At 46.8% G+C, this 27,016-nt stretch overlaps 1 protein-coding gene across 3 annotated transcripts; it reads right to left on the bottom strand.

Moving 5' to 3' along the window:
• Nucleotides 1-2,647: 2,647 nt before the first annotated feature.
• Nucleotides 2,648-26,694, bottom strand: RER1 (retention in endoplasmic reticulum sorting receptor 1). 3 transcript variants are annotated; one of them, XM_044281846.1, is made up of 7 exons: nucleotides 26,612-26,694; nucleotides 14,919-15,006; nucleotides 12,838-12,942; nucleotides 10,248-10,347; nucleotides 8,136-8,214; nucleotides 6,984-7,119; nucleotides 2,648-3,077 (listed from the first exon to the last, which is right to left on the bottom strand). In XM_044281846.1, the coding sequence occupies exons 2-7, from the start codon at nucleotides 14,997-14,999 to the stop codon at nucleotides 2,988-2,990; spliced, it is 591 nt and encodes a 196-aa protein (XP_044137781.1). In that variant the 5' UTR covers nucleotides 15,000-15,006; nucleotides 26,612-26,694; the 3' UTR covers nucleotides 2,648-2,987. The 3 variants fall into 3 exon arrangements, with proteins under 3 accessions (XP_044137781.1, XP_044137782.1, XP_044137783.1); XM_044281847.1 differs by lacking the exon at nucleotides 26,612-26,694 and adding an exon at nucleotides 26,288-26,353; XM_044281848.1 differs by lacking the exon at nucleotides 26,612-26,694 and adding an exon at nucleotides 25,916-26,106.
• Nucleotides 26,695-27,016: the final 322 nt, after the last annotated feature.

Here is a 27,016-nt window from a genome sequence, read left to right on the forward strand (position 1 = left end):
ATGGGGCTACCTAAAAATGTCTGAAAGCTGGACAACCCCTTTAAATACCTTAGGGGTCATTTATGAGATCTGCTATTCCAGCTTTGTGGGGTAAAAAAGTCACAAGTGATGCCTGCTTGAGACATTTATCAAACTGGTGTAAAGTAGAACTGGCTTAGTTGCCTATAGCAACCACATTTCGGAAAATGAAAGGTGGACTCTGATTGGTTGCTATGGGTAACTAAGCCAGTTCTGCTTTACACCAGTTTGATAAATTACCCCATTAGTGCATATTTTTGCAAAATTTGGTGAGCTTCGCCGCTTTCAGAAGTAATGTGAAATGTAGGTCAGGATTACAGATCAGAACACTTTAAAAGTTGCATTGCCACATCAGGCCACCCTTTGGTGTACTTTTACAGACATAGGCGTACACCACATTGCACTTGCACCAAATATATTACTATGCACCATTTCATAAATTTGGTGCAACCTCACAAAGCAAAGACAGATTTAAAACTGACCCCAAAACCACTGTAAATGATACATTCCTCCATATGATTTCAGGCTGAAAGGTACGTAAACAGACACGTATAATGGACTGATGGCACACAGACCCTTCACTATAATGGACTGATGGCACAGACTGTATATCTGTAGCTGATGCCATAGCGCAGGTCTTAGATTACAACAGTTATTCTGATCTGTTGTGTCGGATTTTGCAGGGGGCCAGGTAATGGGTCAACAATTGGCCTTTTTGGCTGCCATATTTATTCTATGCATGCAAGTACTGCAAAAAAAAAAAAAAAAAAAAAACAACTAGAAGCATTAGGCCTCGTTCAGATGGTGGATTTTGTCCATGGATTTCTGTGGTGGGCATCTACAAGTGGATTAGCCCTATTGAATGAGGCTAAAGCTGCAGGCAGACCTGCGGCATTCAAAGTGTAAGGCCAAATGCACACGTCTGTGTTCCGCGGCCGTGAGCGGTCCGTGGTATCCCGGCCTGGCATCCTGCTGAGAGCAGGAGCGCACGGCATCATTGGTTGCTACGATGCCGTGCGCTTCATGCTGCCGCTGCACTACAGTAATACACTGCTATGATCTATACGAGTGTATTACTGTACAGCAGCGGCGGAGTGAAGCGCACGGCGTCATAGCAACTAATGACGCGGTGCGCTCCTGCTCTCGGCAGGATGCCAGGCTGGGATACCAGACCGCTCACAGCCATGGAACACGGTCGTGTGCATTAGACCTAAATCTGTAGTGTGAACTTACGCTTAGGGCTCAATTCAGACTACCACTCCCTCACAATATCCTACTACCAAGGTTTTTTTTAGTTTTTTTCTCTTTACAGAATCCGATTTAATATCACATGTGTCAAAAGGGTTCAGGATTTAAATGTAGGTGTTGTGACCCCCTAAGCTGTGGGGCTCAGTGGTGTCCAAATTTACTTATAGCCCCCGCTGCTGTTATGTACATTAGAGAGAGTTCCCCTTTATGATAGTTAAAAACCTAAAAAGGGAGAATGGGTCTTCCAGAAACAGCAGTGCACATTACTACATACTGGATTCAATGGAGATTAGCTGCAATACCCCACACTTCCTACAGACAAGAGTGGCACCGTCACCCACTTCTAGCAGGTTTTGCAAGCGCCCATGGCCAGACCCATACAGAACACTGACTTAAAGGCAATGTGTCACAGAAAACCAGAGCAGCACATATCCTTTTTTCAGTTTTTTATTTTATTAATTTTTATTCCATTTCCTGAACTTGATTATGGGGCGGCCATCTTGCCTGAGCTGTTCCTTACAGCATTTAGAGTTGTGCTTTACAGCAGCAAACATGGGCCATAGACACATTGAATTCTATGGGAGAGTTCTCTAGGCATGCTCTGTAAACTGTGCAGATGTCAGGGGGGTAGATAAGCTGTGACATCACTTATAGTGGATGGTGGAGCCCTTGTGACCATATATAGATGATATCTGTTCTAATCCTGCCTGTAATGATCAGCAGATAACTGCAGTAAGATGATCTGTACAGACCAAGAAGTGGCACCTATTATTAGGCTTAGATGGCAGTGTGAAAATTGCAGGATTTTATTTTATTATTTTTAAATATAGATATCGATATGGAAAATTAATTAATTACGACATTACCAAAACTGCCTTAGAAATATGTTTAACATAAAAACTTGATTTAAATAATAGGTTATTTTCTGATGACACATTCCCTTTAATTCTGCTTTATTAAAATGCAATGATAAAATGTATGGAGGGCAGCGAATTTGTGAGAAGGGTACAACTGCAGTGTCAGGTCACCCCACCCAGGAGGCGCCAAAGATTCAAACCGTTTATTGTAATGGTCTCTACCCAATCCAAGACCCTGCTATAATCTTGATCATTATACTGCAGGAATTTGATTAGTTTTGTAAGCGGCCAATAAAAAAAAAAAAAAAAAAAAAAAGCTTTCGGTAATTTAAACAGTGCCGGGTATTTAATTAGAAATACTAAAAGTAATAACACCAATGACAGACTGCATTCCCCATGTTGTGGACCTGCCTCTCATACACAGTAGAAGCAGCCATTTTCAACATCAGGCAGTTCAACACACTAATAATGTCCTAGAGGCATGCTGTGCCTCGTACCTCAATGACATAATCATAGGCCAAATATCAGTGTGAGCGTCAAAATGGCTGCCGCTAGAGTGCGAGGTTGCCATTGTTTCTTTATTTTTGAGTGTATAGCACAATCTGATCCATTTTAGCAGCCCAACTGAATGGCGCAAGCGCACTGGACAGCGCTGTGATGGTACGTTGTGTGTAGTGGAAAGGTAGAACATCCTCAGCGGGAAAGAACGGGCGGGCTACCATCTCTGTTAGGATCCTTTAAAATCACCTATGCTTATATGGATAAAAAGGCATTGTTACAATGGCTCAAAACTGTTTTTTTTTTCCTTTTTTTTGTTGATTTAATTTTTACATAAGAAAGTCATAAAGAAGGCGACAGTTTCTTCTAACTGGAAAATGGCTTGCCGGTTTCCTCCTTTCCTTTGTATTTCCGCTTGCCGTGTGTGAATGGGATGTATCTGTACTTAACCATGTGCTGCGAGAGAAAAATCCAGAAATTAGCCTTCAGACACTACAAACACAGTAACACAGTTTAAAAAAAAAACAAAAAAAAAAAAACACACAACACAAATCTTGAGAAAGGCCAGATACTTGTCAAATGCAAGGAAATCGCAGCGTGTCCCATTCAGACCTCCGCTCCTCTGACAGGATCGCACAGCATTATACTCACTTATAATGCTGTGTAACCTTGAGGGTCCTGGAATCTACTGTATTAGGGCTCATGCACACAAAGGTATTTTCTTGACGACCCTATGCGGAACCATTCATTTCAATGGGTCCGCAAAAAAAACAAAACTGAAGTTTCTCTGTGTGCATTCCATTTCCGCATGTCCGTATTTCTGTTCCGCAACAAAACTGAACATATCCTATTATTGTCCACAGGGACAAGGATAGTACAGTTCTATTAGGGGTCAGCTGTTCCTTTCCGCAAAATACGGAATGCACATGGACGTCATCCGTATTTTTTGCGGATCCGTGTGTTTCGGACAGCAGAATACATACGGTCGTGTGCATGAGCCCTTAACACTAACAGCATTAGCTCTGTGTAATTCAATAGATTCCAGGACTCCAAGGGTTACACAGCATTATAAATCAGTATAATGCTGTGTGATCCTGTCAGAGGAGCGGAGACCTGAAAGTGTATGCAAAAATGGTAGAAAAATGGCCATGAAAACCTGACAGGGTGTCCGTTTTTCATGGCCATTAGCCTTAACAGGACCCGTCACCTCTCCCGTCAGGTCTGTTTCAGTAAATAATTGTATTCTCCATGAAGTAACAATCCTGTAGCATCTTTTCTTACAACTCTGTATTGTTAATCTGTTATTCCTCCTGGAGAAATATGAACAAATTGTCCACTGGTTGTCACCATTCCCCTTGTCAGAAGGGTGTGACACTGTCTGCACTGCTTGGGTGACGAGTGTCAGTGTGTGGGACACGCCCCTTTGCACGATAACACTCAATTGTTAATTTTTCTAACTATTTCAGAAGGAATAACAGAGGAAAGGCACAATTTGGCGTTCTAAGAAAACATGCTCCCACATATTCACTTCATGGGACATTCATGTGCCAGAGAGCAGACGTGTCCTCTGTAAAACCCCTGCTGTTTTTGGACCCTTTGTGCTGTCTCAGGGACTACTTGTGAATAAACCTTGTTGGATTGGAGATGCTGCCATCACCTTCATTTTGACCACCACATGACCTTTGTCCTCGCTGTTTCAGAGGGAGCAGAGCGCCTTTGTGAGCATTCCTGCCCTACAAATGGACTGTGACTAACAGCTCCGGTTCTCAGAGCAGCCTTTTCCTCCACAGCCAGGATCGGAGGTTGCTCCAATCTCAACTGTTAACCCATTGCTGCAGTCTGTGACCGCACCATGGTCAAAATAGATATCCCCCTCTGATTGGAGGCTGGGTAAGCCCTCTGCAGTCAGCCCCGGGGACCTAAGTTCAGTAGTCCTGCCGGTAGGGCACACAAGAGTATGCTAAAACTTTATAAACATAAAATAATTTTGTAAGACATTAATATCTTAATGGGAATATAATAAAGTGTAATAAATAGGCCTTCTACAGCCATGTCAATGACAAAAATAAAAACAACTGCTTAAAGGGGTTGTCAAGCTGTTAATATTGAAGACCTATTGTCAGAATAGGTCATCACTATCTGATCGCGGTGGTCCGACACCCCGGCCGATCAGCTGTTTTTATTTCACAGCTTGCCTACATTACAATACACTACAAGCTGCTCGTTTCCGTCCAGTCTCAGTCCTGATAGATGGCTCCCTGTCTGGTCAGTCTCCAACCCCTCCATCTCTTGAACGCTCACCTCAGCTCAAACCTGGTCATATCAAACTCAAATCAGGTTTCAGTTTAGATGAGCATCCAGGAGAGGAGAGGGAGTGAAGACTGACCCAACAGGGAGTCAGCTCTAAGGATCGAGACGGAGAGGAATTAAGCAGCTTGCAGAGTACTGTAATATATGCAGGCTGCAGAACCCGGTTCACTATCCCATGTGCCAGAGCTCAGTCAAAGGGGGTTCAAGATTTAAATGCAAATGCTGTGACCCTCTAAAATGGGTCCTTTGTCTCCCTATACGAATGGCGCAGCAGTCAAACATGCACATTGCCACTTTATTCATCTATATAGGACTGCTGGAGATGGCCAACTACATCACTTACCTATCTCCGGCAGCCCTATAGAGAATGGCATTACTAGAGCCAGACTGAGTGTAAGCGCTCATACCCACGAGCGCAAGCACTCAGTGCCCGTGCTGCGGACCGCAAATGGCAGCCCGTAATGTATGGGCACTGGCCGTGTGCACAACATTTGCAGATGGGGATCTATTGACTCGAATGGGTCCGCGATCCGCAACATACGGCCAAAGATAGAACATGTTCTATTATTTTGCATTGCAGAGGCATGGATGGGAAGCCCATGGAAGCTAAGTCCTATCTTCAGTCGTATGTTGTGGACCAATTCAAGTCAATAGGTCCACATCCGCACAACAAAGTGCACACGGCCAGTGCCCATATATTGCGGGCCGGCTGTTTAAGGTCCGCAATACAGGCACCGAGCGCTTACGTTCGTGGGCATGAGTCCTAATGGAGCAGCTTTCAATATATTGTAATACATGCAGGCTGCAGAAGAGAAATAGTTGAAATGTTTAATTAAAACAAATAGCAAAAATGTTTTAAGTTCCATAATACATACAAAGCATTAAAGGCCTGATGCACACAACCTTCTGTGTTTTGCGATTCACAGATACCAGATGTGCAATTCCCGCATTTTCCCTGTTCTGTCTGTCCCACCCCATTTGTAAAAATGCCTATTCGTTCAGAAAAACTGACAAGACTAGGCCACGTTCTATTTTTTTTGCAGGACAGGCATAGTCACACGGATGCAGAAAGTGTACAGATGACATCCGTGTGCTGTCCACATTTTATGTGGCTGCATGGAAATGAATGGGTCTGTGTGCAATGCGCAATATATACAGACTGGACATAGACCCAAAATATGGTCGTGTGCATAAGGCCATAAAACTTATTGACACCTTAGATGATCAGAAGCATCAAGCACTTTCTTCTTCCAATAAGTAGTGGTAGAAAATGTCAATACCTTGGTGCCTCTAACTAAACTCATCTCTCAGAACGGCATGACAAAAAATTTGGGGGCCGGGTGTGTACCTTCCCTCTGGGTAAATGCTTATAATGCAGTCTTTAGGCCTCTTTCACTCGAGTGTGACGTCTTGGCTCAGGATACATTCAGGGAAATTCGCACCATTTTGCAAGCAAGTTCAGTCAGTTTTGTATGCGATCGCATTCAGTTTTTTTCTGCGCGGGTGCAATGCATTTTGATGCGTTTTTCACGCGCGTGATAAAAAACTGAAGGTTTACAAACAACATCTCCTAGCAACCATCAGTGAAAAACGCATCGCACCCGCACTTGATTCTGGATGCCATGCGTTTTTCCCTGAAGCCCCAATTTATTTTAATGGGGCCAGGGCTGCGCGAAAAACGCAGAATATAGAACATGCTGCGTTTCTCACGCAAAGCAGAACTGATGCATAAAAAAAAATGCTCATGTGCACAGACCAACAGAAATAAATGGGTCCGGATTTAGTGCGGGTGCTATGCGTTCACTTCACGCATTGCACCCGTGCGGAAAACTCACTCGTGGGAAAGGGGCCTTACCCAGAGGTTTTACACAGATGAACCTCCTCTGAAGGAACAATAAGAAATGATCCTGTTGTATTGGAGCAACCACAAACACATCTAGTGCTACTATGGTGCACGCAGTAGTTCCATAATTACCCTACTGCCGCCACGCTACGAGATTTACAGGCCGTGTACTTACTGTGCAACCAATATTATAATGCACCAAAACATACCTTTATTTGTCTCTTCATGGTGATGCAGAAAAGCATGATGAAATACATGACCAGGATTGGCCAGAATACAGGGACATTGAATGCTTCGAAGAAAGTGCACACCATCGCCACAACGATCCCTTTAGTGGCCGAATGCCTTAAAGGAACAAAGGAAATCAGGCTTAATGACCTATTACTTCATAGATATCCTTTCTCCCACCTCCTTCACTTTTTCTGTTTCACCTGCATTATAACGGTGGTTCCAGCTTTTCGCACTGACCAGAGATTTACACAAGTGCAGCCACCTGTCCATTTATTTCTATGGTAAAGTAGCACTGGTGGCTGCTTGGAATTAAAGGCGTTGTCCGCTTTTTTATACTGATGACCTATCCCGAGGTTAATGAACAAAGGCCACAGACTCCTGATAGAGGGTGGTTCTGAGATAGGACCCACAACTATTGGGCATGTATGCCATATCCTGTTGATAGGTCAAATGCTCTACATGGAGGTCCCCTTTAATGTGAATAGGTTATGGAACCGGCGTACTGCTCATTTCAGACCTACATCTATGCCAGGCATCCTCAAACTGCGGCCCTCCAGCTGTTGCAAAACTACAACTCCCAGCATGCCTGAACAGGTATCAGCCTACAGCAGGGCATTGTGGGAGTTGTAATTTTACAACAGCTGGAGGGCCGCAGTTTGAGAATGCCTGATCTATGCAGTAGAATAGAATTCTTAAGGGGTATTCCAATAATTTCAAGTTATCCCCTATTCACAGGATAGGAGGTCCTACCACTGGGACCCCACATTAATAACCAGGATGGGGGGGGGGGGGGGGGGGTCCCATACTCCGCAAGTCCCCCACCCTCCCAATGAACACAGAGGCAGGTTAAACAAGTGCACTCCTGCTTCATTCAATCCTCTGAGCTTTACTCTGCTACCTCCAGCAGTCCCATAGAGATGAAGAGACAGTGCACATGGCCGTTAGTTCCACAGGGCCCCCATTCTCACGATTGATGAGGTTCCGAGCGGCAAGACCCTAACAATCTATTAGGTATTCCCTGTTCTGTGGATAGAGGGTAACTTGAAGTTAACAATGTGACAGTAGAGGACGTCTCAAAGACTTCTATCTGCTGACGAGCTGCATGAACAGAGACATCCTCATACACTCACCAAAATTTAAACTCTGGCAGCCTCCGGATAAACGGACGAAACTCTTCATTCTGTTTTGTGGGTAATGAAGGCCCCTCATCTACACAAGAAGAGCGAAAGAGATATTACTGTATAAAAAGCAGCAAACAAACCATAATGGACAATATAGCAAAGCTACAGTGCAATGGGTTAGGGCTCTTTCACACTTGCGTTGTCCGGATCCGTCGTGTACTCCATTTGCCGGAAGTGCCCGCCGGATCCGTAACACTGCAAGTGAACTGAAAGCATTTGAAGACTGATCCGTCTTCAAAATGCGTTCAGTGTTACTATGGCAGCCAGGATGCTATTAAAGTCCTGGTTGCCATGGTAAAGTGAAGTGGGGAGCAGTATACTTAAAGTCCGTGCGTCTCCCGGGGCGCTCCAGAATGACGTCAGAGCGCCCCATGCGCATGGATGACGTGATCCATGCGCGTGGGGCACCCTGACGTCACTCTGAAGCGCCCCGGGAGCCGCACGGACGGCAAGTATACTGCTCACCCACTTTAATCCGCTGGATCCGGATTAATGCCTTTCAATGGGCATTCATTCCGGATCCGGCAAGTGTTCAGGATTTTTGGCCGGAGCAAAAAGCACAGCATGCTGCAGTATTTTCTACGGCCAAAAAACGTTCCGTTCCGGAACTGAAGACATTCTGATGCATCCTGAACGGATTTCTCTCCATTCAGAATGCATGGAGATAATGCTGATCAGGATTCTTCCAGCATAGAGCCCCGACGACGGAACTCTATGCCGGAAAAGAACAACGCAAGTGTGAAAGAGCCCTAACAACTCTCTTAAAGGGGTTGTGCAACAATTGAGAAGTTGGCAAAAGTCCCCCCACTTGGCCAGACCCGTAAAGGGAAGCTTACTTACCTGCTTCCTGGTGCTGCCTCCCCGCTCCTTCTCCTCCAGCCTGCAATGCTCCGCTGTAAACTTTCAGTTTGACATTGCTGCAGCCAATAACTGGCTGTGGCAGTGACCGCCTTCCCATACGTGAACATGACAAAGGGTCACATGACGCAAAGGGGATCCGGTCACCGGCACGGCGAGCGACTGGCTGCAGGGGTTGTCAAAACGTATGTTGGAGAGGAGCGTCACAGGACTGGAGAAGGAGCGGAAGCCAGCGCCAGGAAGCAGGTAAGTAAGCTTACCTTTACGGGTCCAAAAACCCTCCCAGTCTTGCACAACCCTTTTGGGTTATCCCCTATAATGTCCCCAACCCCCACCCCCCAAATGCCAAGGCCCTGCATCACTCTGGATCCCCGCACAGCTGCCGCTGCATGTCTCCCATCGCTCGGATGAAAATAAAAAATAAAAAATCGACAGAGGCAGCCAATAGCAGTCCGCGGTGGGGACGAGCCTCCCTAGCATCGTGGGTGACGCTAGTGTATGAGGGGCCCGGATAAGCCCTTTAAGGTGCCCATACACATTAGACTGAGGTTGCTCAAACACTCATTCAGCATATGTCAGGGGAAGAAAGGATCGGGCATACTGGATTCCAACATTCCCAATCCTTAGTTCTTGAGGTAGATAAGCCACCAACGACTCCTTGAAAACACATGCACTCTCAGCTAACAAAGCATGCATGTGTATGGGGAGTTCACTAGGAATGACCAACATTAAAGGGGCACTATACTTATAGTCTACCTTATTTTCATATATTCTTTTACTGTGCAGCTAAATATTCTCTTTTGTGGCTTGAAAGCAGCCATTTCAACCTTGGAAGGGACTGACTGTAAGGGTCCTTTTAGACGGACCGATGTGGGCCATAATGAGCGCCCATCAGCGATATAACAAGTTAGTCAGCACTCGCTAAACCCGGGGCCTTACTACCCCCTCAATGGGATAACTGAATGAAGTCCACAGTATGTCTGCTAAGACCACCACCTCTTCCTTTGACACATTTACATACATTTACGTGAACGATCGCAGCAGCTCTTTTTAAAAGCTGCACTTTTATGAGCTGCAGATTTTATGATTTTTGCCCCTTTAAATCTAAATTTGATGCCAACATGCTATTCAACAGCAGCAGATACTGCAGAATCATCTGCAGTGAATAATATTTCTAAAGAAAGAGTCGGGGTCAGACTTTACCTGAATCTTCCAGCAAGGACGGATCTACCTTCGGCGATAAGAATGCTATGAAGAGATTTAGATGGTAGATACCCAAGGCATACGTTACTATATACCAGCCCTGTAAAGAAAGGACAGCAACGGATAAGAGAAAGCTGGATTTTATAAGGTGGTCATTTATCCCCTACCCGCATCAAGATTACATAAGAAAATATTATTTAGTTTTGGCCTCCCCCACCCCATGGCACACGTCTCTCCCCACATCTGCTAGCATTAGTGCATGGTTCTTGAAAGAAGGGTCACAGATGGCACAGGAGGGAAGAAGAATGAGTAGACAGCCAGTCACCTTCAATGCAGCTGGGGTTTAGCTTTCTAACATTACTCCATGAAACCCAGCAGCTAGGAGATTACCTAAAAAAAGTCAAAATACTGGCCGTGATCCCCGGAGCATGCACAGTGAAGTCAGTGTACTGTCCTCAGCTTTATATGCACAATAAGCATATGCCCAGTGCCACTGGAGGAAAGTTACAGATTAATGGGCAGTGAATTCTAAAATTTTTTTAATTTAGGTAAACCTGTAAAGGTCTGGTTTCACAGGGACATCGGTAGAAAGCTACACCCCAGCTGTATAATGCCATGCTGGAGGTTTAGCAGCCCTAAAGGCAAGTGACAAGCTCCCGTCTACAACATTCATCACATGGGGTTTTGTCAACTCAGAATTTGACAGCGTATCACTAGGATATCCCACGTCTGAGACCCGCATCAATCTCCACAACAGGCCCCCGAAAGTGAAGGAGAGTGCACCACGCATGCACGGCGTGCTCTCCAGTCATTGCTATGGGAGTTTCAAACATAGCAGCGCATCACGCTCATCTGTTTTACGAAGTTCCTGAGAAACAAATGAAGAGCGCACCGCACTATCACAGCCTTAGCTCCATTCACTGCTATTGGACTGCAAGATTTCAGCAGTCCCACAGAAATAAATGGAGGGTGGCCGGGCATGAGTGGCTGCACTCCGCTGACTATGGGGTCTTGTTCTGGAGATAGGGGCAGGCACAAGAGATGGGACCCGCACCTTTCTGACATTGGAGGGCGTATACTAGTGATATGTCACCGATGTCTAAGATAAGACAACCCCTTTAAAGGGGTTGTCCAAGTTATATTTATTGATGACCTATCCCCAGGATAGGTCATCAATATCAGATCGGAGGGGGTCCGACACCCGGCACCCCCTCCGATCAGCTGTTTGAAGAGGAGACTCGCACCGTGCCAGCGCTGCCTCCTCTTCACTGTTTACCTCCTAGCCGTTGCATCTGCAGTGGTGAGCAGGTGTAACGGCTAGAAGGTAAACAGTGAAGAGGAGGCAGCGCCGACACCATGCGAGTCTCCTCTTCAAACAGCTGATCGGAGGGGGTGCCCGGGTGTCGGACCCCCGCCGATCTGATATTGATGACCTATCCTGGGGATAGGTCATCAATAAATATAACTTGGACAACCCTTTTAAGTCCTGTGTGTAATAAAATGGTGATAGCCATATAGAAGTGAAAGGAGTGGTGGTCATGTCCACAGTGGACTGAAATGCTGCAGACTTGCAGTTTTTCATGTGGCAGATCCACAACGTCGACAGTACAAGCAATGTGGATCTAAAATCTCATACATATGTTGCGTAGCAAACCTGTGGTGCAAATTGGCCTGCAATGTGGATGTGAAATCTGCAGCAAGTCAATTCTGACACGCTGCGGATCTCCACTGCGGATTTCACCCTTTGCAATGGGGAGGTTGAAATCCCTTGCCATTTCTGCAGCAAAACCATGTGTAATGCATGCCGTTTTGGGCATTTTTTTTGCTGTGGAACTGCAGCAAACACATTCGCTGTACCTGCAGTCATGTGTGGACGTACCCCGGTACAGACACTTTTCTGTCTATATCACTGGCAATCTATGTGGTTGTCAGGCAGCAATTACCGCTCCATTCCCACCTCTCTCGTGACCAGTTGTGGTCCCAGAAGTCATAAACTTATCTCCTACCTTGTGGATAAGTGATAAATAATGTTAATGGAAATAATTCTTAAAAGGGTTTTCCACAACTTTAATACCAATGACCTATCCTCTGGATAGGTCATCAGTATCTGATCGGTGCGGGTCCGACACCCAGGAACTCCGCTGATCAGCTGTTTGAGAAGGCAGCAGGGCTTTTGTGAGCGCCACGGCCTCTCTCATAGCTTACCAAGTGCTGTACACTGTATAGTCGCTGTGCTTGGTTATCGCACTCAGACCCATTCACTGGGGCTGAGCTATGTCTAGGCCATCGATGAACACGTCATCACTGGCCTAGGAAAAGCTTAGAGAAGGCTGCGGCACTACTGCGAGAGCTGCTGCCTTCTCAGAGCTGATCGGCGGGGGTCCCGGGTGACGGACCCCCATCAATCAGATGCTGATGACCTATCCAGAGGATAGGTCATCAGTATTAGTTTTGGAAAACCCTTTATAGGCCTCTATAATGATGCTCATGAGCCATCGAGATGCAGAGCCGACAGTAGGGGGGAGGCCATTTTATCATACATTTTTTTCTAACTGGATATACCCTAAAAGTAATAAAAAGTAGAAAGTACCTGTAGTATATAAACCCTTATCATGTAGAGTGCACTTAGGCCAAGGGTCATCAACCATCGCACTGCTGTGTAAGGTGTAGACTTGTCTAGCCATGACTGGTAAACCTGAAAGCACAAGTCAAATGTTTTATTACACAGATAAATATGACCAAGTTTAAATGAAAAGAGCTGCGACGTAGATCTCTGGAGGCGAGCAGTGATTCCATTCACTGACAGCAAGCAGACAGGACATAAGAGGATGTCTAACAGCATTTCTCTTCTCCAGCGACAGAACTGAGCCCTGTGGCTCGCTAGAAGGGGTCCATATCCCGTCTAAGCTTTCTATCCCCGTACAGGTCCCCTTTAAGAAACCTTTCCCACCCACTAAAACACAATCATGAGAAATCTGCACAAACAGCCGGCGGTCAAACACTGCGCACAGAAAAAAGGATTAGGAGGAGAAAGTTCCTCAGGATGAAGTCACATTCCTGAATCGCTGCATTATCAGGGCACAGAGATTAATCCTTGGGCAGGACTGTGCGAACCGCCATATTAAAATCCCCCAAGCAAACACCTTGTTCTAAAGCGAAAGGGTGGAGGCCCCAAAAACGTAATCCTGTAAAAGTATTATATGTCCTACATAAAACAAGCGCGCACAAGGCAACGCGAGATGTTTCCATGTATCCAGGGCATGACGATATAATCAATGTAACGTGTTATGTAAGTAGGTAGGTAATGGAAGCTCTATTGTCTGAGGTCCTCGACCCTGGGAAGAAGCAATAGAACGGTGTTTGTTGACGAGATAACCACGCTGCAGGTGGTCTTGTGCACCCGAGATGTCGGGTCATTTCTGGGTGCAGGGAATGGGGGTCTACCTGCAAATACCCATATCACTGGGGTGTCAGACACCTTTACAATGAAATCCCACTAATGCATATACCAGGCCAAGTTGATGTCTCTACAAGCTGGCCATCAGGCACATCTCCACTTTAATTGCCTCACCCTTTTGGGCCCATCCACTGACCCGTCCCTTGTGCTTGCAGCTACACCCTTCCAGCCCCAGCTTGTAACTGAAGCAATTTCTGGAAACAGAAATCTCGTGGGTCCTGGCAGCGGCCTCTGCTAACCCAGCTTCACTGGCCGTACACATTAGATAGTCAGCAGTCGATGCAATCAAACGCTTGGGGACCTGACAACTAATGATTAGGAGGACTGCACCACTGAACCCCAACATCTCCAGAAAAGCAAGGGTCAGTCGGCAGCTCAAGAAGTGCTTTATAGCCGCTTATCTTCCTTTTCCTATTAGAACAACAGTTTGGCCCTTCACTATTGATTATTTCAGTAATTATACATACAATCAGAGGGGTTCTCTCATCTCCATATGCCCTATCAGAGCAGACGGCTGTGTCCTCGCTCTAGCAGACTGTACATGGACTACACCTGGTCCTTTATAGGGAAATTCATACTGGTCTTATGCTAGTAAGGTGCCCTGAGGGGTCGGTCTAGCCCAGGGATGGGCAAACTGCGGCTCTCCAGCTGTTGTAAAACTACAAATCCCATCATGCCCTGCTGTAGGCAGACTGGGCATACTGGGAGTTGTAGTTTTACAACAGCTGGAGAGCTGCAGTTTGCCCATCCCTGGTCTAGCCACTCAGGGCACCATTTCACATTCTCCTCTCCCCCACTGATTGACGGGGCCGCTCTAAGACCTGAACTGCGCACGAGTAAGCTTTCACAGACAAGCATTGGAGCAGTGAGGATTCCTGGCCCTGTCAATCAGTGGGAACAGGGGAGAGATGGGGAGGAAGCAGTGCTCCGAGGAGCTAGGCCAGCCCTCAGCGCTCCAAGCACCTCATCAACCTAATAAAAGCATGGATTTCTCTAACGTTTGATAGCAGCAACAGAGGGGTTGTTACACCCAGCATCATCAACCCTACCAGGCAGTATGCCTGGTTTATTACGGCCGATCATGGTGACAAATGCTCTTTAACAGTAGCAACAAGCCATCCTAAATTACTAAAATGGACACCTTCAATACATGCACAAGAAAAAAAAAAAAAAAAAAAAAAAAAAAGTGAAAAACTGTCCAGCATGTCACGTACCTGCCCTAGCCGCGAGAAGAAGCGATATATCAGCGAGGGCTTGCCATGTACTGATTCTCCGATACTGTCTCCTTCTGACATTCTGTTTCTGTGCAGACAAAAATGGAGATGAAGTAAATGCAATGCAAGTCCGTGACCTCAAAAGGAATGAACTTCATTTGGAGAAATATTATATATACACAAACACACACAGATATCATGAGGATAGGCCATCAATATGAAAATCTCAGACAACCCCTTCAAAGGGTATGTACACATCTGCAGTGGAAATCTGCACCACAGGTCAATCTCCATTGCAATTGTTTTTCCTCGCAGGCAGGTAACAGGTATCTTCCATTTTGATGGCAATTTGAGGATATCTAGGTATACTACATGTTATCAATTAACTAGAAGCAAATAAGCTGTAAATGGGTCAAGTGGAGCCAGGCCTGCCTGATGATTTGATGATTAATGTCTTTGAATAGACTACAGCCGGCCGGTCCAGCACTGGTCTGTAAATGCTGCTCCTGTGATGAAGACCTTTGTTCTGACGCGCTTTGTTCCGAGCCCATCTGCACAAACCCCTCTTGGGTTGGCCATGCACGCAAGATAGCAATCACTCCCAGGCCCCTCATACACATGCATGCTCAGCTCGACAGACCAAGCATGTGTTCTCAGTAGGAAGCCTCACCCTGAGAACAAATGGACCAGGTTGAAATACAACCTGCCCGATCCTTGTGTCCTTCAACATCTGCCATTGTGTGAAGAGTCACGAGGCCTCCAAACACATTAGATGGTCAGCCTGTTCCTTAAAAATAGAAGGGCTCAGATCATACACATTTAAAGGGCTTTTCCGATGGCTTATCCTCTGGATAGGTCATCAGTATCTGAATGGAGGGGGTCCCACACCTGGGACCACCACAGATCAGCTGTTTAAGAGTGCATTGGCACTTGAAGTAGCCACATGGCCTTCTCGCAGCTTTGCCTAGGCCACGTAGTGTCACATTCATCAGTCACAAGGCCTAGGCGTAGCTCAGCCCCATTGAAGTAAATGGGTCTGAGCTGCGATACTAAGCACAGCCGCTATACAGTGTACGGCGCTGTGCTTGGTGAGCTGAGAGAAGGCTGCGGCGGCGCTACTGTGTGCACTGGTGCCTTCTCAAAAAGCTGACCTGCGGGGGTCCCGAATCCCACCGATCAATATAAAGATCTCAGAATGCCCCTTTAATGGATAAGGCCAGGTTAAAGGGGCTTTCAGGATCCGCCTACAAAAAAGAAGTGATCATTATTTACCTAGCGGATCCCACACTGCTGCTCCGCTCCTCTTGGCCTGGATCTGTTTGCCTGGCTGCAGTGGTGGCATCACATTGATAAGGTGTCAAATCACTGGCCTCAGTGGTCGACATCGAAGATGAAGCCAGGTAAACAGAACAGCAGCGTGGCATCTGCCAGGTAAGTAACAATCACTTCTTTATTGCAAAAGAATCCACTCATGAAGCCAGAAAACTCCTTCAAAGGGGTTGTCCGGTTTCAGAGCTGAACCCGGACATACCCTTATTTTCACCCAGGCAGCCCCCCTGAAGTTGGCATCGGAGCATCGATGCGCTCCCTTGCCCTGCACTAGATCCCGCAGGGCAAGGGCTCTTTTGTTTACAATAACACACTGCCGGGCAGAAGCTTCCACCTGGCAGTGCGTTCAGTGACATCACCTGCGCAGATGGGCAGGCTTTAGCGCTACCCTAGCCGTTTTGCTGGCTAGGGCAGCGCTAACGTTCGCCCATCATTGCCGGTGACGTCACCGGGCTTCCTGGCAACCCCATGGAGAGCCCGGTACGTCACTGGAACTCCAGAAAATGCCTTTGCCCTGCGCAATTTAGCGCAGGGCAAAGGAGAGCATCGGAGCATGAACTGCTCCAATGCTCAAGTCAGGGTGGCTGCCGGGGTGAAAATGGAGGCATGTGCGGGTTCAGCTCTGAACCCGGAAAACACCTTTAAGAGTGAATCCACCTGCTGTAAAAGGACCCCTACAGAGGAAATAAGGCATTACATGGTACCTATTAAAATGGACGGGTGATCGTTTAACACATTGGAGCTCTCCTAAACCTACAATGGACTGTAAAATTGCTGATGACGTGTCTGCCATCTAACGTAATGGACAGTTGTGAAAGTTCATAAATCCGAGCAGTAATAAAACGTGGCAGAAAAAAATCTCCTATGTAACGAGAACGCTGGCAAATCGCCACTGAAATGAATACCTGCCTTATAGGCGTGATCACAGGGAACCTGCCCGACTAGAAACACCAGAAGAAGGGCTCGGCGGATTACAATGCAGGATGAGCAGGATGTAGAACTTACAGGGATGTCCACGATTTCAGTATCATCCGCACTTCCGTTCCACGGCCCCGCAAAAAATTTGAACATGTCCTATTCTTGTCTACAGCCAAGAAAAGGCATTTCTATCATAGTGCCAGCTTTATGCGGTACGCAAAACACAGAACGTACATGGCCGGTGTCCGTGTTTTGCGGATCCGCAATTTGTGGGCCGCAAAACAGTTGCGGACGTATGAATGGACCCTGATTTTCCAGAGCTGTATTCACAGTTCTGCGGGCTGTCATTGGAAACAATTGACAAACTCCTTGTTAGACACTTCCTTAAAGGGGTTGTGCCACAACACTTAACCCCTTCCCCACAGGGCAGGATAAAGCTTTGAGGGTCTGACCGCCGGAGCCCTCGGCAAGCACAAGAACTAGGAGCCTCCACAGACAAAGGGTATAAGGGATCATGCACATGGCCGTTGCCCAGCAGTGCGGCCTGCAAGCAGCGGGTCTGCACAATATACGGGCACTGACGTGTGAATAAGGCCTCATGCACACCATCGCATGTATTTTGCGGTCTGCAAAAAAATACGGATGACGTCCGTGTGCATTCCGTATTTTGCGGAACGGAACAGCTGGCCCCTAATAGAACAGTCCTATCCTTGACCGTAATGCGGAAAATAATAGGACATGTTCTTTTTTTTTTTTGGGCGGAACAGAAAAACGGACATACGGAAACAAAATGCACACAGAGTAACTTCAGTTTATTTTTTTCCAGACCCATTGAAATGAAAAGGTTCCGTATACAGGCTGCAAAAAAAAAAAAAACGGAACGGGCACAAAAAAAAAATACAGTCGTGCGCATGAGGCCTAAGGCATTAGACAGATGTCCAGTCCCCCCAAATGGCGTCTGTCACCTCCAAAACTTTAGAGCAAGAACACCATCATGTAAGGTAGGTGCCCCAAAACATAACCACACCTCTCTTGTGAGAATTTGATCCTGAGAAATGCACTGCGGGTGGACGCTCCATTAATGCTGCCCAGCACTCGCCTCCTGTATTACTGACCGCCCCCGAGATGTCACAGCCGGGGCAATGACAAAGGGGAGCCAGGTGCACCAAACGGAGTGGCCCTGCCCACGGTGCACCGAAAACGTCATCAGCAACAATAAAAAGAAGCTTTTCTATCTAATGGGTGTGACCATCTGCACCACATTTATCACAGGGGCTCAGGATGTGATGCAGGGACAGACCCTGTATACAGCCTCATTCACACGTCAGTGTTCCATGTACCGTACGTGTTCTCCACGGACAGCACACGTCCCCATTCGTTTTAATGTGTGTATTCAGACATCAGTGTTTTAGCACGGTCCGTGGGTCAGTGTTTGTAGCACAGAAGCATGCTCTCTTTTGTCCGTGTTCATGGATCCATCACACCCATTATAATCTAAGGGTCAATAAAAGCCACAGAAGCCATATTTTACGGATCATTAGGAAGAGATTTTTTCAAAATTATTTTTCAGCTGTGCAGGGTCAGTGCAACACGGATGGCACATGGACAGCAAAAAAAAACATGGAACCAACACGGTTCCATCACTGACCACCTTCACGGATGTGTGATTGAGGCTTAATTCTACACCAACTACTGGTCGTCTTAGAGACCAAACTTTATGCCAAATTTGTGGTTGCATGCTAGACCACACCCCTTTCACAATAAGCCACACAGATGCGTAAAATATGAGCAAATTTGCACCAAACAATGGCGTATTTTCCGACAATGTCTAGGTACACTCATGTTAGTAAGTGTGAGCCCTTGTAGTCACATATGATGCTGGTTCTTATTGGGAACCGTCGACAAAGTTGTTGACAGACACACCCCTAACAGCTTAGCAGAGCTCCCACACTGAGAATCAAATAAAATATTCAACTTGAAAGCCAATGGTACAACAGTCTGTTAAAGGGGTTGTCCACTTTTTTCCTATTGATGACCTATGCTCAGGATAGGTCATCGATATCAGATTGGCAGGGATCAGACTCCCGTCACCCCCGCTTTTTGACGAGAAGCAGCACTCGCATGATCCACCGCCTTCTCTTCGTCGTTTACCTGCTCGCCTTCGCAAAGGCTGCGTTGAGCAGGTGTAATTACAACTATGGTGTATAACTCCGCTGTATTCACTTGAATTGGAAGGAGCCGTCCCATAGAAGTGAGTGGGATGGAGGAGCTGTAATTACACTGTAGCAGCGCTGGCACGAGCGTAGCGGTCTCTTCAAACAGCTGATTGGAAGGGGTGCTGGGAGTCAGACCTCCACCAATCAGATACTGATGGCCTATCCTGAGGGTAGGTCATCAATATAAAAAACTGCAGACAACCCATTTAAAGTCCCCGAAGCTCAAAAAAAAAAACTAAGTTTCCTTGCCATCTTCATAATCTTCATAATCTCTGCCCTTTGTGGATGAATGGGGAAAATCCATATTTACATCCAAGGACCATAAACCCACACAGATCCGGACCTGCTCACCGCCGAATCCACCAGAAGTGCATTCAGACCAAATCCTCTCCTCAACATTGAACTGCAGCACTAAGAGCGAGAAGTAGTAGAAATATTGGAATCACAGGATCAATAGACATGTTAGGGGCCATTCACAGGTCTGGACCCATTCATTTTCAATGGGGCCGGAAGAGATGCGGACAGCACACAGTGTGCTGTCCGCATCTCCGGAGCGCGGCCCCAATCTTCCGGACAAGAATAGGCATTTCTAAGGGGGTGGCGGCCGGGTGTATTGCGGATCCGCAATACACTACAGACACGTGAATGGGCCCTTAATGGGATGCAAATGATGAAAGAAAAAAGGAAACAAAGTACAGTGGTCCCTGAAGATACAATGGCCTCGGGATACAATATTTCCAACATACATTGTTCTTTTCTGACCCATAAGTTGAAACCAGACTCAACATACAATGCCTCAGACTGAAACCCAACCAATCAAGGCCACTTCTCTGGTTAAATATTTGTATTGGGGCTCGTTTACATGACTGTGTGAAGCCTGTGTCCGTGCTGTGGACGGCAAATTGCGGTCCGCAATGCACGGGTACCGACCATGGCCCAGCCGCATGGGGATCGTAGACCCATTCACTTGAATGGGTCCGTGATCCCTCCATTCCGCTGAAAGATAGAGCATGCTCTATCTTTTTGCGGTAAGGAGGCACAGGACAGAACCCCAGAAAGCACTCCGTAGTGTTCTTTTCCGCATCTCCAGATTTGCGGACCCATTGAAGTGAATGCGGAATGCACGCGGAACGGTGCCCGTGTATTGCGAATCCGCAAATGCAGTCCGCAATACGGCAACGGGAAGCACACGTTCGTGTGAACGAGCCCTTAGTTCCTGGTTATCAGCTGTTCCCGACTGTTATATGTAAGGACTTGTTGTATCTGTCTTAGTTATCTGCTTATTTTCCTTAAATCTTCATTTTCTCTTATCTTGGATGACATTTTGGGGCCTTGGAACTGATTACTCAACTTACAACGGTTTCAACATACAATGGTCGTCCTGGAACCAATTACCATATTTTTCGCTTTATAACATGCACTTTTTTGGGGGGGGGGCCCAGTGCATCTTATAAAGCAAATGGTTTGCCGACACTGATACATCGCCGGCCGCTATGCTGAACAGCGCGGCCAGTGATGTATCAGAGCTCTATTACGCGGGGTGGGAGTTGCGCCGCCGGCCTGACCGCTGCTTTGATAGCGAGTACTACTACAGACGATTGCGCTAGTTTAACAAACAGAGCCACTGATTGAGGATTACATGTATAGACTTTACATATAAAGACTGCTGTGAGCGGGGCCCGGTGTAATGGAGTCACCATTCACACAGGGACATAAGAAGACACTGCCAAAGACTCTGCAGCAGAAATCGGAGGTTCGCCCTCTGTCACGGATCCTCATGCAGATTTAGCCCCATTCACAATGTCAGCCAACTTTTTTGTCCAATGACGCAGACCCTAATTCCACGTGCAGAAAAATCAGCGCAATATAAACTATGGCACGGATTCCATATGGGATGCGGAATACATGTGTTCCTCACATATTTAGGAGCAGAATACGCACCAAAAGCCAGGCAGGACTTTTCCTCCCGTCAAAAATAACAGATCTCAGATGGAAATTGCTAAAACCGGCTGAAGGGATGCGAAATGAGCACAGCGGATGCTCAAAATAAAGGATCCGTTTTTTGCTTTCTGTTCTTGGAATTCGAAGAACGGAAAACGAAACCTACCCTTACCATGGCCGCAGCTCTCAGATACAATGCTATGCTACATTGCGAGCAGGATGAGGTCTGGATACAAACAATAAATGTTCTCATTCAAGAACAGAAATCAGGGTCTGATCTTAAAGGGGTTGTGCAGGAGCGTACTCGCCTGCCTGCCGGCTCCTTCCTCCAGACCTGCAGTGTTCCGCTAGGCTCCCTCGCTGTGCCTGCAGCCAATCGCTAGCTATGGCGGTGACCGGCTCCTCTCACGTAATGATAAATCGGCACAAAGGGATCCGGTCACAGCAGAGGAGCACGGCAGGCCTGGAGGAGAAGGAGAGGGGAGCCAGCGTCAAGAAGCAGGTAAGCAAGCTTCCCTTTACAGGTCTTTGCCAAGTGGGGGAGTCCTCCTAACCCCCCGCCCCCAGTCTTGCACAACCCCTTTAAAGATGGCAAGTAAAACACAAAGGGGCACATTTATGAACACCGGCGTTTTAGACACCGGTCTTAATAAAGCCCCATAGCAAACGGCGGGTCCTCCGAAGTTATGAAGAGGCAACGGCCAGTCTAAATGTAACACGGCTTCTTTGCCGTCTTACATTTAGACCATTTTCTACCCCTAAAACTGCCGTAGAAAACGATGAATGAGATTGCCTGCCGGCCCTTCCCTTTCCCGATTACACCCACTTTTTTTTGACATGGAGCAAGTGGGGAAAAGTAGCAGATTGCGGTGCAACTAACTGTTGCGCCACAATCTGCGCCTGAAATGCATCTAATTTGGGCATATTTCAGATTAATAAATTACCCCCAAAGTATATAATAAACATGGTTCACAAAGTTTTCATTATACAATTTAAAAAAAATCCTAAAACCCTGCAGTTTTGACTCTTAAAACAGTCACATAACAGGCTGACACTTCTTGTTCTGTAGAGATCAGTTCTCAGCAGTCCTCACATTATCATCACAGGCAGGATTACACTGAAAGATAATGCCTCTAAACAGATCCAGATTCACAACAGGCAGTGTCACAGCTCATCTCCTCCCCCTCCCTGCCCAATGATCTTTGCACAGATCCCAGAGCACTCCCATCAAAATCACACATAGAAATCAATGAACATCTCCCAGAGAGACTCCATCCCCGCTGGGAGGGGACGCCGCACTCAGCTGAGCATTTCTGCCCCTGCATTTAAGCAGTGACTGGAGATTTCACACCCGGACCATCACTGATCAAAATTTCTGACAAAGGAAAGTTAGGCCTCTTTCACACGTCAGTGAATTGCCGATGGGTGCTGTCCATGGTCTCCACCAGCCGCTCACTTATCCATTGACTTTAAAGGGGTTCTGCAGTTATTTCAAACTGATGGTCTATCGTCTGGATAGATCATCAGCATCTGATCGGCGGGGGTCCGACACCCGGGACCCCTACCGATCAGCTGTTTGAGAAGGCAGCGGCGCTGGCAAGTAGCGCCGCGGCCTTCTAGCTGTTTACCGCAGGCACAGTGACGTGACGTCACGACTAGTATCAATGGCCTGGGCACGGCTAAGCTCTGTTCACTTGAATGGAGCCTAGTCCTGCCCAGGCCAGTGATGCTAGTCGTGACGTCACTGGGCCAGCGGTAAACAGTGAGAAGGCCGCGGCGCTCCTGGAGCGCCGCTGCCTTCTCAAACAGCTGATCGGCGGGGGTCCTGGGTGACGGACCCCCGCCGATCAGATGCTGATGATCTATCCAGAGGATAGATCATCAGTTTAAAAAAACGGCAGAACCCCTTTAATGTGCATGCACTATTTCTGTCTGATTACGGATCCCTGAAGCACGTTATGTTCTAAGGGTCCATGAAAATCACTGACAACATTGATGCCATCCAAGTTTGGTCCGTGGTTTTCAGGGACCGTTGGTGGGAGGCGCTCTGGAAACCAATTTTCAAAAAACGTCAGTGGAAAAGGGATGAAACATGGAGGACTGAAAACAGACACACGGATTCTTCACGAATGAACCACTGACAGTCTTGTCATTGATGTGTGAAAGGGGCCTTACTCTCTAGGATAAATGTAAATTAAAAAAAAAGTGAAAAACCTCTATACCAGGGGGTCAGCAACCTTCTGCACTCCTGCTGTTGTCAAACTACAATTCCCAGCATGCTCTACAAATTTCTATGAGAGCTCTGAAAAGAGCAGAGCAAGTATGCATGCTGGGAGTTGTAGTTTCACAACAGCCGGAGTGCCGGAGGTTGCCTACCCCTGCCCTATAGGGTAATGCTATATAGTGGTATCTTCACAAGTGTACACACGTGGACTCTGCTACGGATTCACTGTGGATGTGACCCTCTTCACTGAAGGGGCCATTTTAATCACATAGCAAGCAACCTGTGGATTTGAAAATCTGCACGCTCCTTCTCCATGTGGAATTCTTCCCCTACAAGATGGAATTTTCAAAATGTCATCCGCCTTGTACTTTACTAGAAGTTGCTGCAGATTTGGAATCCCCACCGCAACTCCACAGAATGGCTGCCCTGTCTGGGATTCACCCTTAACCACTTCCCGGCCGCCCATTGACTATAAACGTCCTTGGGCGGTCGGTTTATCTCTGAATGGACGTCCATTCAGATATGGCAGCTGCACGCTAATCCTGCAAGTCAGCAAGTCAGCAGGGCACCCCAGAGAGAAGGAAGGGACCGTTCCTGGGTGTCCCCGCCTTCTAGATCGCTGTATACACAGCACTCAGCTATGCGCTTCCTGTCCCAACCTGGTGGTCATGTGACCGCCGGGGCCAGGTGATCGCAGGAGCTGTCGGGTCTTTCACGGACCTCGATCAGCCCTGCACTGAGGCTGTACAGCCTCTCTGGGGGGTGTATTTCCCCTGTAAGATCGGGGCCACGCTCCGGAAATGCGGATGCGGACAGCACACTTCCGGCCCGAGAGAATGAATGGGTCCTGATTAGTTCCGCAATGTTTACATGGACATGTGAATGGACCCAAACTGGGGCCACTATGTCAGCCCCAGTTACAGGAGAAATCAATAGTTAAAGAAAAATAATGAAATTGAATGGCCCCCAGAGGTCTTGTATGACCTTATGGGGGACACAAAGTGTAAAATAAAAAATTAAAGTGTTTTAAAATAAAATTCTAAAAATACCCCCCCCAAATTGGTTATTTAAAAAATGTTTAAAAAAAATAGTAAGAAAAGATAAAATAAAATAGACATATTTGGTACCACCGCGTCCGCAACGACCCGAATTTTTTTAAAAAAATTCAAAAATTGCTTCTAAAAACCTAAAACTTCAAACGTCCTATAAAAAATAAACTTACATTACTAAAATGATGCCAACATAAAGTAGACATACGGTGAAGGTTAACTAATACATATTTTATGAGGTATCACTGTCTTAAAAGCAGAGAGATTCAGGTTTAGAAAACTGAAATTTTTCACTTTTTGGATTTTTTTTTATAAATATAAATTTTTTTATATAATAAACATATTGACTCAAATTTACAATTAACGTGAAGTACAATGTGTCACGAGAAAATCTCTGAATGGCTTGGATAAGTAAAAGCGTTTCAAAGTTATTACCACATAAAGTGACACATGTCTGGAAGGGGGCAAAGGGAATCTATGACTGAAGATGTGGTATAATCTACATTTCATTCATTTACAGTCCTGCTCATTCTGAGCTCTGCAGTCCAGGAGGCGGTCCCATCAGTGATTGACAGCCTTCCCTCTATGACTGTGTATACAGAGAACTGTCAATCACTGATAGCCCCGCCTCCTGGACTTCAGAGCTTAGAATGAGCAGGGATTTAAATGAATGAAATACAAGTTTTACTGAATCTTTTCCCATAAAACTATATAGCCATCTGCTCAGCTCCTCCTGCTCTGTAAGAAGCTGCCTGCAGCTCAGACGCCATGTTCATGGTGACAGGTTCCCTTTAAATGACACTGATGACCTACAGTCAGATTAGGTGATAATTACCACAGGCGGTTCTGGGAGCAGACGGCGCCCTCCATTGTGTACAGGCTGTGCTGGGACCTATTCTCTTGACAGCTGATCGGTGGGGGTTCCAGGCCCCGAACCCCCACTGATCTGACATTGATGACCTATACCAAGAGAAAAGGTATAAAAACCATTTTCCCATGAACATCATTTAACACCTATCCACACAATAGGGGATAAATGATCACTGAGGGTCTGACCAGTGGGACCCCCACAGATCATGAATACAGGGGTACGCTTAGTGACGACCGCTCTATCCACTTGTATGGGACTGCCGAGTACATTGCTCAGCTATCACCAGCAGTCCCAAACAATTGAATGGCGCAGTGGTCACACATCACGGCTCCATTCAACACTGTGGACCCCCGTTCTCAGAAACACTGAGGGTCCCAGCGGCCAGACCCCCCCCCCCTCCAGCAATTATACATTGAGTGGTAATGGGTAAGTAAACCGCTACTACCTACCTGTGGTCACCTGGCAGACAGTGGCTTCACAATGACACGCAGGTTTGTGCGGTCATCACCATGGCACCAGAGGTATGTCACCCGGTGACCCACAGCCAGCTTTAGGAAGATGACCCAGCAGAAAGGGTGACCAAATCCAAAAGCCTGAAGGTCAAAAGGCATTACAAAAACCAATGTCCCCCTTCAAGTCACAAGGGGCTAGTACCATGGCCAATGGAGGCTAGGCTGCAGTCCTATACGTCAATCAGACGCACTGACACCCTACATGTGCCCGGCTGGACCCCCTCTAGCTACACCCCACTTTCAGAACTGCACCCAAACCCGCAGGACTTACATCCCCCCGACATTAACGCGACATAACCGCAGCCTTACCCAGAAAATGCACAGAATAGGGTGATCTGAGAGCTTTTCCCTAGAAGCGCAGTGGTATCTGGGAAATGTAGTCTTTCAGCGCACAATCACAGCGTATGCAGAGAGCCCGCTTGACTACGTTTCCCAGCATGCCTCTGTGCCAACCAACTCACTTCCGCTTGTCGTACGGTATATGCCGACGAGGCAGGGCGAGGGTTGGTTACCCGGGAAATGAAGGGGTCGCGCTCTATATAAGAGGATAGATGGCGGCGCAGCGCTGTGTGCGGGGACTATGGAGGCGGCTTCTCCGGCCTCACTGTCAGACGGCGCCTCGGCCGTTCTCACCTGTCTTCTCTTGTCCAACTCGGAACTGCTGAGAGCTCCTGAAGCTACACGTCACAAGCCCAACCCCCCCTGCAGACAGGAGCAGCCGAGCGTCGAGCTCACTTAGTCTTCTTACAATGTTAGACTGCTCGGGGCTCCTCAGACTCGTGATGATCGTAGTGGGTTTAAAAGCCTAGAATGGAAAGAGCTGAGGGAGGAATTGGTGATAGTACTAAAATGGAGAGGGTAAAAGGATGAATTAGTAATAATACTAGAATGGAGAGGGTAAAGGGAGGAATCGGTGATAGTACTGGAATGGAGAGGGTAAAGGTATGAAATAGTAATAATACTGGAATGGAGAGGGTAAAGGGAGGAATTGGTAATAATACTGGAATGGAGAGGGTAAAAGGATGAATTAGTAATAAT

Source organism: Bufo gargarizans, chromosome 2 (genome assembly GCF_014858855.1).
Source record: "Bufo gargarizans isolate SCDJY-AF-19 chromosome 2, ASM1485885v1, whole genome shotgun sequence".
NCBI lineage: Eukaryota > Metazoa > Chordata > Amphibia > Anura > Bufonidae > Bufo > Bufo gargarizans.

Bases quoted from the DNA above. Each gene is read 5' to 3' on its own strand.
- RER1 (XM_044281846.1), bottom strand. From the start codon at position 14,999: ATGTCAGAAGGAGACAGTATCGGAGAATCAGTACATGGCAAGCCCTCG. The intron at 12,943-14,918 runs GTACGTGACATG...TTGTGCTTTCAG, and splicing joins TCTTCTCGCGGCTAGGGCAG to GTTTACCAGTCATGGCTAGA. The intron at 7,120-8,135 runs GTGAGTGTATGA...TGTTCCTTTAAG, and splicing joins CTGCCAGAGTTTAAATTTTG to GCATTCGGCCACTAAAGGGA.